This window comes from Podarcis bocagei (genome assembly GCF_964188305.1).
Source record: "Podarcis bocagei genome assembly, chromosome: 2".
Lineage (NCBI taxonomy): Eukaryota > Metazoa > Chordata > Lepidosauria > Squamata > Lacertidae > Podarcis > Podarcis bocagei.
The window spans coordinates 8,926,937-8,943,571 of NC_138126.1; the positions used below are offsets into that span (position 1 = coordinate 8,926,937).

Here is a 16,635-nt window from a genome sequence, read left to right on the forward strand (position 1 = left end):
CCCCAAACGTTAGGTAAGGAACACTTCCCTAATGAAGACTAAGAGCCAAGTCCAGGGGTGAACCTGGCAAGTAAACAAAGTGAGCCTCAGCCGAAAAGCACCGCCCCTTTCCCGCCCTTGCCCCGCCCCCAGCTGGTAGCAAGGTGGGTGGCACCTAGCCAAGTAAGCCCGCCCACCCTGTGGGAGGGGGGGAGTGGAAAATGTTGGGATTCTGCAAAGGATTTTGGGATTTGTTTATGTGAGTCTGCCGCATGTGCCTTTGTCTCTGCTTCGCTCCTTCTTTTTGGGGAAGCTGCCTTCTGCCGTTGTTTTGGGGATTGTGTGGATTCCAGTTCAGCCTCCTGGGACTGCTGACATGAAGGAAAGCAGCAAAGGCAAGAGAACCGTGATAACTGTTGCGGTGAAGAAGGAAATTATTTCCATACACGAAAGTGGGGTCCGTGTAGGTGATCTGGCAACGCAGTTTGGGATGCCCAAATCTACAATTAGCACCATCATAAAAAAGAAGGATGCTATTAAGGGGGCCAATGTTGCAAAGGGTGTTAAAACACTCAAGCAACGGACACAGACAATGGAAGAAATGGAAAAAATGCTTTTAGTATGGATAACTGGGAAACAGGAGGCCGGTGACAGCATTCCTGAAAGCATAATTTGTGCAAAAGCTTTACAGTTGCATGCTGACCTCGTCGCAAACGCCCCGGGACCAAGTGCTGAGACAGAGAGTTTCAAGGCAAGCCATGGGTGGTTTGAAAGATTTAAGAGGAGAACTGGGATCCACAGTGTTGTGAGACATGGCGAAGCTGCTAGTGCCAACCAGTTAGAGGCTGACCAATTTGTTTTGGAATTTAAAGATTATGTTGAGTCGCAGGGCTTCCTTCCCCAGCAAGTTTTCAACTGTGATGAGACAGGTCTCTTTTGGAAGAAAATGCCAAAGAGGACTTACATAACAAAGGAGGAGAAAGCATTGCCAGGACACAAGCCCATGAAAGACAGGCTGACACTTTTATTTTGTGCAAATGCGAGTGGAGATTTTAAGTTGAAGCCTTTGTTAGTCTACCATTCTGAGAACCCCAGGATATTTAAGAAAAACAAGGTCATAAAAAGCAAATTGCATGTGATGTGGAGGGTGAACAGCAGAGCTCGGGTAACCAGGCAATTTTTTATTGAGTGGGTTCATGAAGTGTTTGGGCCAAGTGTGAAAAAATACCTCCAGGACAAAAATCTTCCACTGAAGTGCCTGCTTGTTATGGATAATGCTCCAGGTCACCCTCCAGGATTGGAGGACGAGTTGATGGAAGAGTTTCGTTTTATCAATGTAAAGTTTTTGCCCCCCAACATGATTCCTCTCATCCAGCCCATGAACCAGCAGGTCATATCAAATTTTAAGAAGCTTTACACCAAAGCACTGTTCCAAATGTGCTCTGAGGTGACCTCAGACACAGATCTAACCCTAAGAGAGTTCTGGAAGAATCATTTTAATATCCTCCATTGCTTACATATGATAGACAAAGCATGGAGGGATGTGACTCAGAGAACACTGAAGGCAGCATGGAAGAAATTGTGGCCAGATGCTGTCCAGGAACATGGAACGGCGGCTGTTGAAGAGGATGCTCCTGTTGTTGAGGATATTGTGTCTCTGGCAAATTCCATGGGCTTGGAAGTGAGTGGTGCTGATGTGGAGGAGTTAGTGCAGGAGCACAGGACTGAGCTCACCACAGAAGAACTTCAAAACATTCTGACAGAGCAGCAAAAGCCTGTAGCTGAGGAAATTAAGCCAGCAACTGAGGAAATAACTTCGTTGGAGGAGGAGAGCAGAGAAAGTGCACCTACAGCAACAATCAAAGAAATGCTTGCAAAATGGGCTGAAGTGCAAGCTGTTGCTGAAAAATATCACCCTGATAAAGATGCTCTAAGTCATGCCACTAACATCTACAATGATATCGCTATGTCTCACTTTATAGAAACCTTAAAACAACGGCAAAAGCAAGTCTCAATTGAAAAAAATTTGGTAAGGAAAAGATCCAGTGAGTCTGAACCAGGTGGTAGTGGTGTAGGTGGCAGTGGAGGAGCCCAACCCCCTATCCAAACAATGACTATCATCAGTGCAGGTAAGAGGGGGGGAATCACATTTTAGTTTTTAAAAAATCATCAATACGCTCAAGGATGCTTAGATGAGATGGCCAAGAGATGGCCTACCAGAAAAGAATGGCAGGTCAAGTTGATGGATTATGCCGAAATGGCTAAAATGACCAGAAGAATCAGAAATCAGGAAGACCAAATTTTTAATAAGGAATGGGGAAAATTTATAATTTATTTTAAAAACCATTGCAAACAGTTAAAATTGTTAGTAGGATTGGGATAACACTTGTAGTTTAATGGTGAATTTTGGACACAATGGAGAGGTAAAAGATTTGGATTATCATAAAAGATGCAGGAGGAAATGATTAACAGTAAGAACCCACAAAGGGAAGGAGGGAAGTCCAGGAGATTTTTTGGAATCTTGTTTCTGTGTTGTGTGTTGGATGCGACTGTAAAATTTTAATCTGAAATGGATCCTATAGCTCTGATCCAGCAGGTTTTTCTCCTTATGTCCAACCAGGTGGACTTCAAAAAAAAGTCCTCTGGGATTATGCTAGTTGGAGATTTGGGATCATGTCCTCAAGAGCTGGTGGCCCCAGGCATAAGAGCCCAGCTGCCAGAACTTGATTTTGGGAGACCTATGGGACAGAAATAAGTGAGCTGCCTGTTATGTTCAATATCTGGGCATTCTCTCTCTGGACCAGCCAACCCAACTCCTTCCAAACGAGACAAGCACACCATTTTTTTAAAAAGCCTGTTGCAGGACAAGGACAAAAGAGTGTGATTTAAAAACTTTGCTGGGTGGCTCCGAAAAAAGTCCACCCTCCTCCTCCCTGTGTGGTGGACTCCCCTTCCTTGGGGGTTTTGAAGCAGAGGTTGGATGGCCATCTGTCAGGGATGCTTTAACTGAGTTTATTCCTGCATTTTAAGGGGGTTGGGCTAGATGACCCCCGGGTATCCCTTTCTATGATTCTCTGAAATGTTTCTGGGCGCGAGACAAAGTGCAAGCAACTTGTCTTTCGTTGCTTTTGAGCAAAGAGGGAACCAGAGGAGGATCGCTCCCGGCTTCCCCAGAAAAATCAGCGCCCAGGAAGGATCCGGGCGCGATGGACGAGGACCAGGCGGCTTCTGCCACTGCGCCTCTCAAGGGTTAAACGCACTGAGCCCCGCTTCCTAGAGGGGCAGGAAGTTGGAACGTTGTGTCGGTGGGGGAAGGCGACGGCGAGCGCACAGGTCGGGCATTGGCTTCCGGAAGGGTGACGTTCCGGGCGGAGGTCTGAAGCGACGGAGAAAAGGGCCGGGCTGAGGAGGTGAAGGTGCAGCCTCGGAGGGGGGAGCGAGGGCAGTGCTGGGGGGGGATAGGAGAGACCCCCCCCACCTCCCTCTCGAAATCCACAGGTTGTGGGGCTGGGGCGCGCAACATGGCTGCAAAAAGGGACCTGCCCGCTTTATAGCTGGCTCTGCAAGGCTATCGTATATGGGGGTTATTATTACAATATCAGTGCTTTTTTTCTTTAAAAAAATGTTTAGGGGTACTCTCATTTGACTCAAGAGAATCGCCATTTTATAGTTCAAATTGGGAAAAATAAATAGAGTAAATGGAGAAAAGTACAAAGATTCACAAAATGTTTAGAGGTATGCTAAAATAAAAAAATTCCTTCCTTCTATTTAGAGGTATGCGTAGCCTTGCGTCCCCCCAGAAAAAAGCACTAGTTGTTGTTATTATTATTATTAATCGTATATGGGGGTTGTTGCTGTTGTTATTTAATTCATCATATATGGGGTTATTATTAGTATTATCACATATGGGGGTTATTAGTATTATTGTTGTATATGGGGGTTATTATTAGTCGTATTAGTATCATCATCGTAAAGGTAAAGGGAGGCCTGACCATTAGGTCCAGTCGCGGACGACTCTGGGGTTGCGGCGCTCATCTCGCTTTACTGGCCGAGGGAGCCGGCGTACAGCATCCAGGTCATGTGGCCAGCATGACTAAGCCGCTTCTGGCGAACAAGAGCAGCGCACGGAAACGCTGTTTACCTTCCCGCCAGAGTGGTGCCTATTTATCTACAGTGGTACCCCGCAAGACGAACGCCTCGCAAGACGGAAAACCCGCTAGACGAAAGGGTTTTCCGTTTTTGAGGCGCTTCGCAAAACGAATTTCCCTATGGGCTTGCTTCGCAAGACGACAGCCCATAGGGAAATCTCCGGGACAGCGGGGAAGCGCAGCGCATCTTCCCCACTGTCCTCGGACCTCCTCCCGCCGCCCGGCATCGGAACGAAGCTCCGATGCCGGGCGGGGGGGGACGCCTCCTCCCGCCGCCCGGCATCGGAACGAAGCTCCGATGCCGGGCGGGGGGGGGGGACGCCTCCTCCCGCCGCCCGGCATCGGAACGAAGCTCCGATGCCGGGCGGGGGGGGGGAACGCCTCCTCCCGCCGCCCGGCATCGGAACGAAGCTCCGATGCCGGGCGGGGGGGGGAACGCCTCCTCCCGCCGCCCGGCATCGGAACGAAGCTCCGATGCCGGGGGGGGGGGAATGCCTCCTCCCGCCGCCCGGCATCGGAACGAAGCTCCGATGCCGGGCGGGGGGGCGGGGACACCTTCTCCCGCCGCCCAGCTTCAGATGGCTTTCCTGAAGACTTGGGGTGGGAGGAGGGTTTTCCTTCCCACCGCCAACATTCAGAATGCTGTTCTGAATGTTGGCGGTGGGGAGGAAAAACCCTCCTCCCACGCAAGCCCCGGGAACAGAGGGAAAGCGCTGCGCGCCTTCCCCTCTGTTCCCGTACCTGTCCTGAAGGCTTGCGGTGCGGAGAAAAGCCCTTCTCCGCACCGCCAGCCTGGCAAGCGGTTTCCCTAGGAACGCATTAATTGATTTTCAATGCATTCCTATGGGAAACCGTGCTTCGCAAGACGAAAAACTCGCAAGAAGAAAAAACTTGCGGAACGAATTAATTTCGTCTTGCGAGGCACCACTGTACTTGCACTTTGACATACTTTCGAACTGCAAGGTTGACAGGAGCAGGGACCAATTCGAACTGCCGACCTTCTGATCGGCTAGCCCTAGGCTCTGGTTTAACCCACAGTGCCACCCGCATCCCATCATCATCATCGGATCATACTATTGTAGAGTTGGAAGGGACAGGGAGGCAAGGCATGGAGAGCTCAGCAGGCAGCACCAATCATACAATTGGAAGGAACCCCGGGGGTCCTCTAATCCAGCCCCCTTGCAATGCAGGGATCTCTGCTAAAGCATCCATGGCAGGTGACCCTCCAGCCTCTGCTTGGAGATCTCCAAGGAAGGAGAGTCCACCACCTCCTGAGGGAGACATTTCCACTGTTGAACATCTCTTACTGTCAGAATTTTTTTCCATATGTCTGGTTGGAATTTTCTTTCTTGTGACTTGAAGCCTCTTGTTTACATCTTCTCCATCTCCTCCCCAGGCAGCACAATGGCGTCGAAGGCACTACCAGGATCCTCCCTCCTTTGGGATGGAGCAGAAAGAACAGGTGTGCAGCCATCTCAGGTGAGTTAGAGACCACCTGGCGGAGATGCAGGGGGAAGCCTGGACACCTCCGTTCTGTCTCACTATGCTGCGGGAGGCAGGGACTGAAAAACATTCCCCTTTCTTCTTGATGCCCAAATATATGAAGATGATCAAGCGAGAAGGCTGTGGAAATGCCTTTTCTTGAGAGTCTTGAATCTAGCAAAAAGAAAAAAATAGTAGGGCGATAGCAAAACTGATTTGTTTAATTTGTATGCCGCCTTTGTATGTTGAGAAATCTTTAAGCCATTTACGTAGCAGATGGGTGGTTTTCAATTAACTCATTCCGTCAGCTCAGGGATTACTGCTAGTGTGGCAGGATTCCACCCTGCTCATGTGTTGCCCACTCCCCATATGTGTTCCAGAGAGTTGGGAGACCCCCTAGCACAGATTTTTTTTTGGGGGGGGAGATGGGGGGGAATTCCATTGCACCAATAGAAATTCCTGCGCTCATGGAATGAGTGCCTTATCACTATGTTAAATGCAGCCGTTGTTGGCTATTTGCAGACTAGTTGCACTGCAGAAAGCTTGCTGGGCAGACCACATATTCAACTATTCAAAACTAGGTGCGTCTTGTGATCTGGTGCATCTTATAGAGTGAAAAATACGGCACTTGACATAACAGCACCTGCTATACTGCTTCACAGCTGTAAAACTAGGTCATGTTATTTGCTCTGGCCCTTAAAGAAAAACACATCTTGTGGAACGATAATGAACCTTCAAATTTAAAGAGACCATTCAACAATCGTGTGTGTGTAAGTGTAAGTTAAAAATAAAGCTTATATATTAAATACAACTCACCTTTCAAGCAACTCAGTATAACAATGCATCGTTCAAAACAATGCACAGAAAAATTACAAAAAAAACCACATCATTTTGTTTATGTTTACTATTCTACTGGGGAAAACAAATAAAATACCTCAAACAAAATTATATAAACAAAATTAATAGACTGGAAAGAGAAGCTGCTGAATTGCAACTCATTACCAAACTTAAAACAATGGAGAGACCTGGTCTGAACAGAGACATTGGATTCTTATCTCATTATACATGACTAAACCATTTCTCACCTTCCCACCCCTTGCCTTTTCCTGTAAGACCTATTACAGTCGTTAAGAGTCGTCAACAGGCTCATCAGGCTCATCTCAGCTATCTGCCAATCTCCGATTCCCACCACCCTTCTGAGTAATACCCCTCCCCACCTTCTCTATATATAGAAGGATCTGGCAACTTCTGTTTCAGTGTATCTGAAGAAGTGTGCATGCACACGAAAGCTTATACCAAGAACTAACTTAGTTGGTCTTTAAGGTGCTACAGGAAGGAATTTTTTTTTATTTAGTCAAACAAAATTGTATCTCAAAAGAAAAATACATCAAGCTACAACACTGGAATACAACAGAATTGCAAAACACACAATAACACACAAACATATAGGGGTTATTTATATATATATATATATATATATATATATATATATATATATATATATATATTATAAATGAATAAAAAAAATCCCACAGTTTAGTAGCTTAACTGCCCCTCATTCCAAACTGGGAGCAATGGTGTATGTAGGGAAGAATATTCTGAGTACAGAATATGTGCTTCTTTCAGTGCCTGGTGTCCTTTGAGGAGGTGGTCGTGTCTTTCACGAAAGGGGAGTGGGATCTCCTGGATCTGGGCCAAAGAGCTCTCTACAAGGAAGTCATGCTGGAGAATTATGAGACTTTCATCTCTTTGGGTAAGGACAATCGTCCCTTGGTGGACTGACGCTAAAGGGGTAGATTCCTATTCTTGGAATTTGTCACTGTACTGTAGAGATGCCAGTGTGGAAACAGATGGCAAGGCTGTGGGCCCACAGTGCGTCTCCTGGGCCATAATTTCCCGGACCTGACTAATGCCATATTGAAAACTGGCAAAACACAGTTTGTGGAGATGTGAAGCTTATGGGGTTTCACTTTTCCCTAACATGAACACAACATCCCTTTTTCTCCTCCTGTTTGTTGGAAATATGAAGGCATGGGGAAACGTGGGGCAGTTTTCTCCCCAATTTTTCCTTTCTCCCCCAATTTTTTGGAAACAAATTCAGAAAAAAACCTTGGAAATTCCCCCGTTTTTCTGCCTTTCCCCCAGGCCTTCATAGCTCTACTCCTTGTTCCCTCAAACAACAGATGGGTGTGTTTGATTATTTGACCAGAGACTAGACTAGATCTGATAAGCCTTTTCTGTGATTCAACAGGGTGGTTCTTAGGTTCTCATGGGGAGGAGAAATGACCATCAGGTTGTGGTGTCCCATACGCAGAAATATCCCCAAACTAAAACCAAGTATCAGATGAATTCCACTGAGTTCAGATTCCCATCTCCTATTTGTTGCCAGCATATATAAGAACCTGCCTTTCCCTGATTCGGGAGGACATAGGATTGGATGGGCTTGGAATGCCAAAGTATTTTCTACCCCAAAACAACGTGTCTTTCAGTTCCCTTGAAAGGATTTCCCAAACCAGACCTCATCTCCCGGCTGGAAGGAGGAGAGGATCCATTTCACTGGGGCTCCAAGGAAGAGGAGATGTTGGCAGCAGGTACTTTCTTGGGAGTCTTGCGGGGCCATTTCATTCCTTGGGAATTGAGAAGGGGGTTTCTTCGTGAATTTTTCAGCTTCTGCTTAATCTCACCGAAGACTGACGGAATCATCCGGTTGCGGGTTCTTCCTCGTAGACACACCTTGAGGCTTCACCCTCTTAACTCATGTCGCTGGCTCTCACCCCAAAGCTCCTTTCATGTCTGCCTCTGAGGTTTCTTCAAGCTGGCTTATTTATTTATTATAGATCTATATTTTTATGGGCAGTATTGAGTTGAGTCCTCCTCCCCAGGGAGGCTCGCCTGGTGCCTTCATTGCATATTTAGGCACCAGGCAAAAACATTCCTCTTCTCCTTTCTTTCTAAGAAAGGAGATTCCAGCTAAACATCAGGAAGAACTTTCTGACAGTAAGAGCTATTTGACAGTGGAACAGTCTCCCTCAGGAGGTGGTGGACTCTCCTGCAGAAATCAAGTGGGGAATGGATCTGAAATGAATGTGTGTTGTTCTCTGAAATACTAGCATATGCCAAAGGTAACCTAGGTCTCAGCGCAGTGTGTAAAGAGGAAAAGGGGAGAATATTGGAGATGTTGACCAAAGATAAGCTGCTAGGTCAGGGGTCAGCAAACTTTTTCAGCAGGGGGCCAGTCCACTGTCCCTCAGACCTTGTGGGGGGGCCAAACTATATTTTTTGGGGGGGGGGAATGAACAAATTCCTATGCCCCACAAATAACCCAGAGGTGCATTTGAAATAAAAGCACACATTCTACTCATGTAAAAACATGCTGATTCTTGGACCGTCTGTGGGCCGGATTGAGAAGGTGATTGGGCCGGATCCAGCCCCCAGGCCTTAGTTTGCCTACCCATGTACTAGGTCTTAGTTTTTACCTTGAACCCCTAATGAGATTTTCTTTTCTTTTCCCCAGCAGGTGAAGGGGAAGAATATGAAATTTATAAGGAGCCATTTCTTGTGTCTTTGGAAAGAGTCCAGCAGGAAGCGGGGAAAGGGGTGTTTGCAAAGCGAAGGAGACCTAAAATGCTGGATGGAAACAACTCCAGGGATGAGAGGACTGGATCCTCTGCTTCTCTGGGTGAGGAAATCCTGAGCTTGCGTGTATTTCACAAGGGAAAGAGAAGGAAAAGCTATCCATCGGGTGGGAAGACATTGACAGAGGAATCGAGCTTCAGTCACCCACACACTGCCCACCCAGAGGAGAAACCGTACAAATGCCTGGAGTGCGGAAAGACCTTTAGCCACAACGTGAGGCTTATCGCTCATCAGAGAACCCACACAGGGGAGAAACCGTTTCAGTGTCCTGAATGTGGAAAGAGCTACGCTGAAAGAGGGACACTCATGATACACCAAAGGATCCACACAGGGGAGAAACCTTATAAATGCGAGGAGTGTGGCAGGAGCTTCAATCACCGGTCCAATTTTACTTCACATCGGAGAACTCACACAGGGGAGAAACCTTTTAAATGCATGGAGTGTGGGAAGAGCTTCAGCCAGAGCACAAGTCTTACCACCCACCAGAGAATCCACACAGGGGAGAAACCATTTAAGTGCACTGAGTGCAGGAAGAGCTTTAGCCGGAGGTCGAGGCTCACCTCTCACAAGAGAACTCACACTGGGGAAAAGCCGTTCCGATGCCCAGAGTGTAGGCAGAGATTCAGTCAGAAAGCCCAGCTTTATTCCCATCAGAGAATCCACACGGGCGAGAAGCCGTACCAGTGCTCCCAGTGCGGGAAAAACTTTGGTCACAGCACAAGCCTTAGCGCTCATCAGAGAATGCACACAGGGGAGAAGCCGTACGAATGTCCACAGTGTGAGAAAAGCTTCACTTACAGGGGGAGCCTTATTGCTCATCAGAGAAGCCACTCCCTGGAGAAGCCAAAGGAATGCCTGCAGCCTGGGAAGAGCCTCAAGGAGAGATCAAGCGCTTCTTCACATCAGAGAGGCCACACAGGAAAACTCTGGATATACGGTCCCTTGCTTACAAACCCAGCTGACAGTTCAGCGCCGGTTCCCTGTTCACCTGGCAAGGAGACCGATATTAATGGGAAATTCTTTGTTTTATTAAAAAGATGAGCAGTTTGACTCTTGGGCAAATGCTGTTCAGTCCCATCGCTTTGTTCCCTTTTACGTTTGCGAGCTACGAAATTCCCCTCTTGCCGTCATCCTGTGTCGTTATCGTTGTCAAATGTTTGGGGCAAGGCTGTGGCTAGGCAGTTTTTCATTTGTATCCTGCTTTAAGTATATTCTAGCGGTCATGTTGCACATTGAACCTCTCGGGTGGTGCTAAGGCCACCTTCAACAGTACATTTTGAAGCACTTCGAACAGCCATGGTTTCCCTGCAAAGAATTCTGGGAGCTGCAGTTTGTCATGGATGAGAAGAAGAAGAAGAAGAATCCACCCATCCAACTGGGTTGCCACATCCTCTCTGGGCAGCACCCAACAAAATTTTAAAAGGACCATTAAAAAATCAAAGATTAAAAACTTTCCGATAGAGGGCTGCTTTCATATGTCTTCTAAACATCAGATAGTTATTTATCTCCTTGACATCTGATGGGAGGGCATTCCGCAGGGAGGGTGCCACTACCAAGAAGGCCCTCTGCTTGGTTCCCTGTAACCTCAGTTCTTGCAGGGAGGGAACTGCCAGAAGACCCTCGCAGCTGGACCTCTGTGTCTGAGCTGGACGATGGGGATGGAGACGCTCCTTCAGGTATACTGGGCCGAGGCCATTTCAGGCTTTAAAGCTCAGCACCAACACTTTGAATTGTGCTCGGAAACGTACTGGGAGCCAATGTAGGTCTTTCAGGACCGATATTATATGATCTCGGCGGCCGCTCCCAGTCACCAGTCTAGCTGCCGCATTCTGGATTAGTTGTAGTTTCTGGGTCACCTTCAAAGGTAGCCCCACGTAGAGCCTTGTTAGGTGATGCCCCTGTTCCCCTAGCAGAGCTACATTTCCCAGAGTGGCTAAAAAGGCTATCCCTCTTGCCAGGGAACTCTAGGATTTGTAGCTCTGTGATACTCCCGCAATTCTTTGGAGGAAGCCATGACTGTTTTAAAGTGGTATCACGGTGATTTAAATGCATTGTGGCTTTAGGGTTGCTGGGGAAAGTCTGTTATGTTGAAGGGAGCTGAAAGCAGTGTCCCCCCCCCCCCCATGGAACAACTGGGAATTTTTGGAAAGCTCTGCAGATAGGGCGGGGTATGCTTTTGTGTGTGTGTGTGTGTTTTTGTAACTCTTAATGTGTAATAGCAGTTTTAAATGTAAGACAATCCATTGCGCTGGAGAGTGATTATTTCTGTGCATACTATAGAGCTCAGTGCTATCAATCTCTTTCTGGATTCCGCAGCTTGAATTTTACACAATTGCATTTGTTTAAATAAAAGCAGAACTTGCTTTCAGGACATCCCCCCTTCATTAGAAATCACTGCTTTCGAAATTCTGGGTTTGCGCTTTTCCCATGTTCTGGAGCCACTTTTGTTCCATTTATTTCAGCACCTGCACTCTGCTGCTTTTTGCAGAACTTCCGTCATGTAGTATCTGGGGGTTTTTCATTAACTAATTGCTCCTCGTTTGAAAGGGGAAATGAATATTATTTTTAAAATTTCCTAAGGTTTCCTCCCTGCCCATCACCGTACGGTCACAGGGAGGGCAGATCACAACCATTTAATACACAATCAGTACTTTTTTTCTTTAAAAATATGTTTAGGGGTACTCTCCTTTGGACTCAAGAAAATCACTATTTTATAGTTCAAATTGGGAAAACTAAATACAGTAAATGGGCAAAAGTACAAAGATTCACAAAATGTTTAGGGGTATGCAGAGCCGTCTTTCCCATAGGGCTTAGTGGTTCGTTGCGCCAGGGCGCTGGCCTCTCAGGAGCGCCCCAGGGAGTGGGGGAGCTTTGCAGCTCTGCCGGCGGCCTCCCCTTTCCCTGCACGCCCGCCAGCTGCACCTTGCCAACCATATGGCTGGCGGATGTGCAGCTTGCCTCCCAAACCTCCGCGGGAGGAGAGCGATCCCTGCAGAAGCTTAGGATGGAAGCTGCGCCCCGCCAACTACCGGTATACGGCTGGCTGGTGTGCAACTTCCTTCCCAAGCCTCCCTCCCTCCCTGACCCCACACCCCCAGGCTCCCCTGTGGGAAGGCAGCGTCTCCCTCCCTGACCCCACACCCCCAGGCTCCCCTCAGTAAAGTAGCATTTGTTACTACTTGGGAGGAGGCGGCAGCAGCAGCAGCAAGATGAACATTTGGAGGCACTGGGTGGATCTTTGCACCCCGGTGCTGCATATGCTAAAGACGGCCCTGGGGGTATGCGTACCCCTGCGTCCTATCCAGAAAAAAACACTACGCATTTATGAAACAGATCAAAACTGTTCCAGGCGTAACAGAACAGGATGAATTCAGCAAACGGTGTGGGTCCCACAAAGAGAATGCCTTCACTGTCAAGGACCAGGAGGAAGAGATGGCATCTTCTACACCAGTGAAGGGGTGCAGACAGGGTGGCATTGCTCCCTCCGCCCCCCCACACACTTAAGTGTTACTGTGGGTTCCTCAGAAGATGGGTGGCAAGGCATAGGGGCCTCAGCAGGCGGCATCAGTAATAGAATCATATCTCCTCTCAGTCTCCTCTTTTCCAGGCCAAACATACCCAGCTCCTTCAACCATTCCTCTCAGGCTTGGTTTTCAGACTCTTCATCATCTACACACCTCCCAGCTTCTCAACATCCTTCTTAAATTGTGGCACCCAGAACTGGGTCTGTTTAGCCTGGAAAAGAGGAGACTGAGAGGAGATAGGATAGACATCTTCAGATATCTCATGGAAGGTGGAGCACGCTTGTTTTCTCCTGCTGTGGAGGGTAGGACTCGAACCCATGGCTTCTGAGATTCCGACTAAATACCAGGAAGAGGTTTGTGACATTAAAAAACGTTCGACCGTGGAACGGACTCCCTCGGTAAGTGGTGGAGACTCATTCCTTGGAGGTTTTTAAGCAGAGGTTGGCTGGCCATCTGCCATGGATGCCTTGAGATTCCTGCATTGCAGAGGGTCAGGCTAGATGACCCTCGGGTTCCTTTCCCACTCATGATTCTGCGATTTGTGCAGTACATAGTTAAACTATGGAACTCCAGCAAGAGGCAGGTATGGATTAGACACAGAGAAGTAGACAATTTCGTGGAGTAAAGAGCTATCCCGGTACAAACTCAGATATGTTCTACCTCCCTGTCGGAGGCAGTAAACGCTGCTTCTGAACACCAGTTGCTGGAAGCCACAGGATGGGGCGTGCTTTCGCACTCAGAACCTGCTTTTGGGCTTCCCATTGAGGCTGGGACCAGAATGTGGACTAGATGGGCCACCGGACTGGCCTGATCTCAGCAGAGATCTTCTCATGTTCTTAAACCAAGCAGAATTAAAAACCACACACACAAACAAACAAACAAACAAAATCAGAGTGGGAGAGAGAAGGCTGCTGCAGCACAGCCATCCAATGGTTAAATGGACTGAGCTCTTGTTCCTAGAGAGGCAGGAAGTTTTGAAAGTGAGGTGGGAGAGACTATGGGGGGGGGCACACTCCTTGGTCTTCCAGGGAGGGAAACAGGCCCAGTGACATTTTTGGGCAAGGCTGATGGGTGGAGTGGAGGCCTGGATCCAAGAGGTGCAGGAGGAGGATGCATTGGGGGGAAGTGGCGCAGCAATAAAACTGCTGGCACGTTTCCAAAGCTAAGCAGGGTCCAGTATGGTTTCAAATTGGATGGGGTACCTCTGTTGATTCCTGCAATGCAGGGGGCTGGGCTGGATGACCCTGAGGGGTCCCTTCCAACTCTACCATTCAGTGAAAGAGAATCCCCCTTCCCTCCATGGGGTGGTGGTGCTGATCCATGCAAGTGGGCTGCAAAATGGGGGCCCCACTCAGCTGCATTGATCTGCCAGACTGCCTGGAAAGCCCCGACTGCAATATATGGGGTGGGAGGAAATGGATTTGCGGGGCAGAGGTGGACAGGTGAAGGAATTCTTTAAAAATAAAAAGAAGAACCCCCTCCCCCCAAAAATCCACACCCATCCAACTACAAAGTGCCCCCCAAAACCCCTGATTGGGTTTTAAAGGGTCTTCCTTCCCTCCTGCCTCTACTCTGAACTCTTAACAAATCTGTGTAGGGGCAGGAGAGGAAAGAGCCTTGCGGAGGGAAGAGGGGAACGTAGCTGTGCAGCTTTTCAGTGCCAGAGCTGGAGGGGAACTACTTTTTTGGTTTCCTGAACGTGAAAAGAGGCTGCTCAATTTCTCTCCTGCATCACTGTCATCATCATCATCACCACCATCATCATCACAACAACAACAATTTATACCTCACACGTGGGTGTAGTCAGGGTTTTTGTTGGGGGACAGGCCTTTTGTTGGGGGGCAGAACCTCAGCTGTATTTTTTATTCATTTCTATTTGTTGGGGGGCAGCTGCCCCTCCCTGTCGCCCTTGGCTACGCCCATGATAAAACATCAATCATGAATTTATCGGAACTGTTTCTTTCTTCAATTTTCAGGCATAAATCCTTTGGTAAGGAAGGGATCATATTCCCCTTTCCTTCTAGGGCTCAAATATACAAATATGATTGACTGGGAAGAAAACCTGCCTGTTTAAACTGTGCAACGAGTTCTGGCATTTGTTATTGCAATGTGTTTGATGGGGGAAGTCTTCTCTCTGGTCAGGTGCAAGTCCATTTAACTGTCACTGTGGGAACTTTGACGGACAGCTGAAGAGGGGCTGGAGCGATGCGTATTCTGATTGGCGGTTGCAGGTTTAGAATTCTGAGTGAAACGCTGTGATTGGCTGGGTTGCCCCAAGGAAGTGTATATATAGCCAGGTGCTATTCAGCAGAGTTAGTTGGAGCTGTTGGTACTCCTGGAGTCAGACAGAAAAAGACAGAGGAAGAGGATGGGGAAAGAAGATGCAGAAGGAAGGGCAGAGGGGCTTGGAGGCCAAAGGCTTCTTGGGCTAGCCATATAATTTGGCTCAGCCTAAGGCAGGGATGTCAAACTCAAACTCATCGGGGGCCGCATCAGCAGTTTGGTCACCCTCAAAGGGCCGGTTGTATCTGTAGGACTATGTAAAGGACATGTAAAGCGGAGGTTTCCTGTGTAGAACGGCCGGCGCCGCTAGAGGGCAGACGTTCTCTGGCTTGTAGGCTGTCGCGCATGCGCTGAAGAGGCGGCTTTCTTGTGTAACAACAACAACAAAAAAAGCGAGAATAAAAGGTGAAGGCTGGCGGCCGCCGCCGGCTACACGGGCCATATGACGAGGTCTGGCTGGCCGGATTCGGCCCGCGGGCCTTGTGTTTGACACCCGTGGCCTAAGGAGTCTACAGCACTGAAGGAGAAGAAAGGAGAGGCGGTTTGCAATGCTGGGCTCTGGTGCCTGGTAGGGGAGCCAGAGGAAGATTCCAGAACAGCAAAATCAGGCCTGGGGTTTCATTTGTATGAGTTAAAATCTAGTCCCCATTTACAGAGTTATGCGGAAGAGAGCCCTTTAATTTGACCCTTTAATTGGTTCCCTTTTTCCTCCTATAAAAACTATGCAAGACCACCTTTGTTTAGAGTTTAAATAACAAATAACTTTTACTCAGTGCAAACCCTCCAAGTGTCCCTGTTTTCCAGGGACAGTCCTAGATTTACGGAAGCCGTCCTGGTTTCCGATTTGATCCCGGCATGTCCTGCTTTTTGTTAGGACATCCCTATTTTCACTGGAGAAATGTTGGAGGGTATGGAGTTGTCCGACTCCTGAGCCATGGGTTCTGGTGTTATGGGGAGAAAAACGTGCCTCTACCCATTTTCCCCTCACTGTGAAATGTGTGATGTGAGCCACACAGAAAAAGGAATATGCATCAATAGAGATGGACGGACGAGAGGATGAAGGACTTGACACAGAAAGTTTCTCTGTGCGATCCTCTGCATGCCTTCTCAGAAGTAAATCCCACTGGACTCGACGAGGTTTCACTGCCAAGTCAGTGTGTGTTTGGCTGATAAAAATATCTAGGGGTCTTAGCAGACCACAAGCTTAAGATGAGTCAACAGTGTGTTGCAGCGGCAAAAAATGTCAATGCTTTTCTAGGCTACATCAACAAACTTATAGTGTACTGAGCAAGAAAAGTACCTAATAGCATCACTCTATTCTGCATTGTCCAAACCCCAACTGGAGTCCTGTGTTCAGATCCAAGCACCGACGTTTAAGAAGGATATTGACAACTTAGAACGTCTGCAGAGAAGGGTGATCAAGACCATCAAAGGTCTGGAAACCAAATACTGCAATAGGAATAGGGGCCCCACTATCAATTCTCAGCACCCTTAGCAAACTCTGTCTCTCAGGATTTTGGGGGGAAATGACTGTGTAAAGCAGCCCTTTACACGTATGGTGTGAATGTAGACTTAGTTGGATG

At 47.9% G+C, this 16,635-nt stretch overlaps 1 protein-coding gene across 5 annotated transcripts; it reads left to right on the forward strand.

Annotated features, from left to right (window-relative positions):
* The first annotated feature begins 205 nt into the window (after nucleotides 1-205).
* On the forward strand, nucleotides 206-11,614 carry LOC308580369 (uncharacterized protein). 5 transcript variants are annotated; one of them, XM_081181826.1, is made up of 5 exons: nucleotides 206-2,108; nucleotides 5,524-5,606; nucleotides 7,236-7,362; nucleotides 8,099-8,200; nucleotides 9,127-11,614. In XM_081181826.1, the coding sequence occupies exons 1-5, from the start codon at nucleotides 356-358 to the stop codon at nucleotides 10,284-10,286; spliced, it is 3,225 nt and encodes a 1,074-aa protein (XP_081037952.1). In that variant the 5' UTR covers nucleotides 206-355; the 3' UTR covers nucleotides 10,287-11,614. The 5 variants fall into 5 exon arrangements, with proteins under 5 accessions (XP_081037952.1, XP_081037951.1, XP_081037955.1 ...); XM_081181825.1 differs by having other exon boundaries at nucleotides 207-2,108; nucleotides 9,124-11,614; XM_081181829.1 differs by lacking the exon at nucleotides 206-2,108 and adding an exon at nucleotides 2,180-3,395 and having other exon boundaries at nucleotides 9,124-11,614.
* The last annotated feature ends 5,021 nt before the right edge of the window (nucleotides 11,615-16,635 follow it).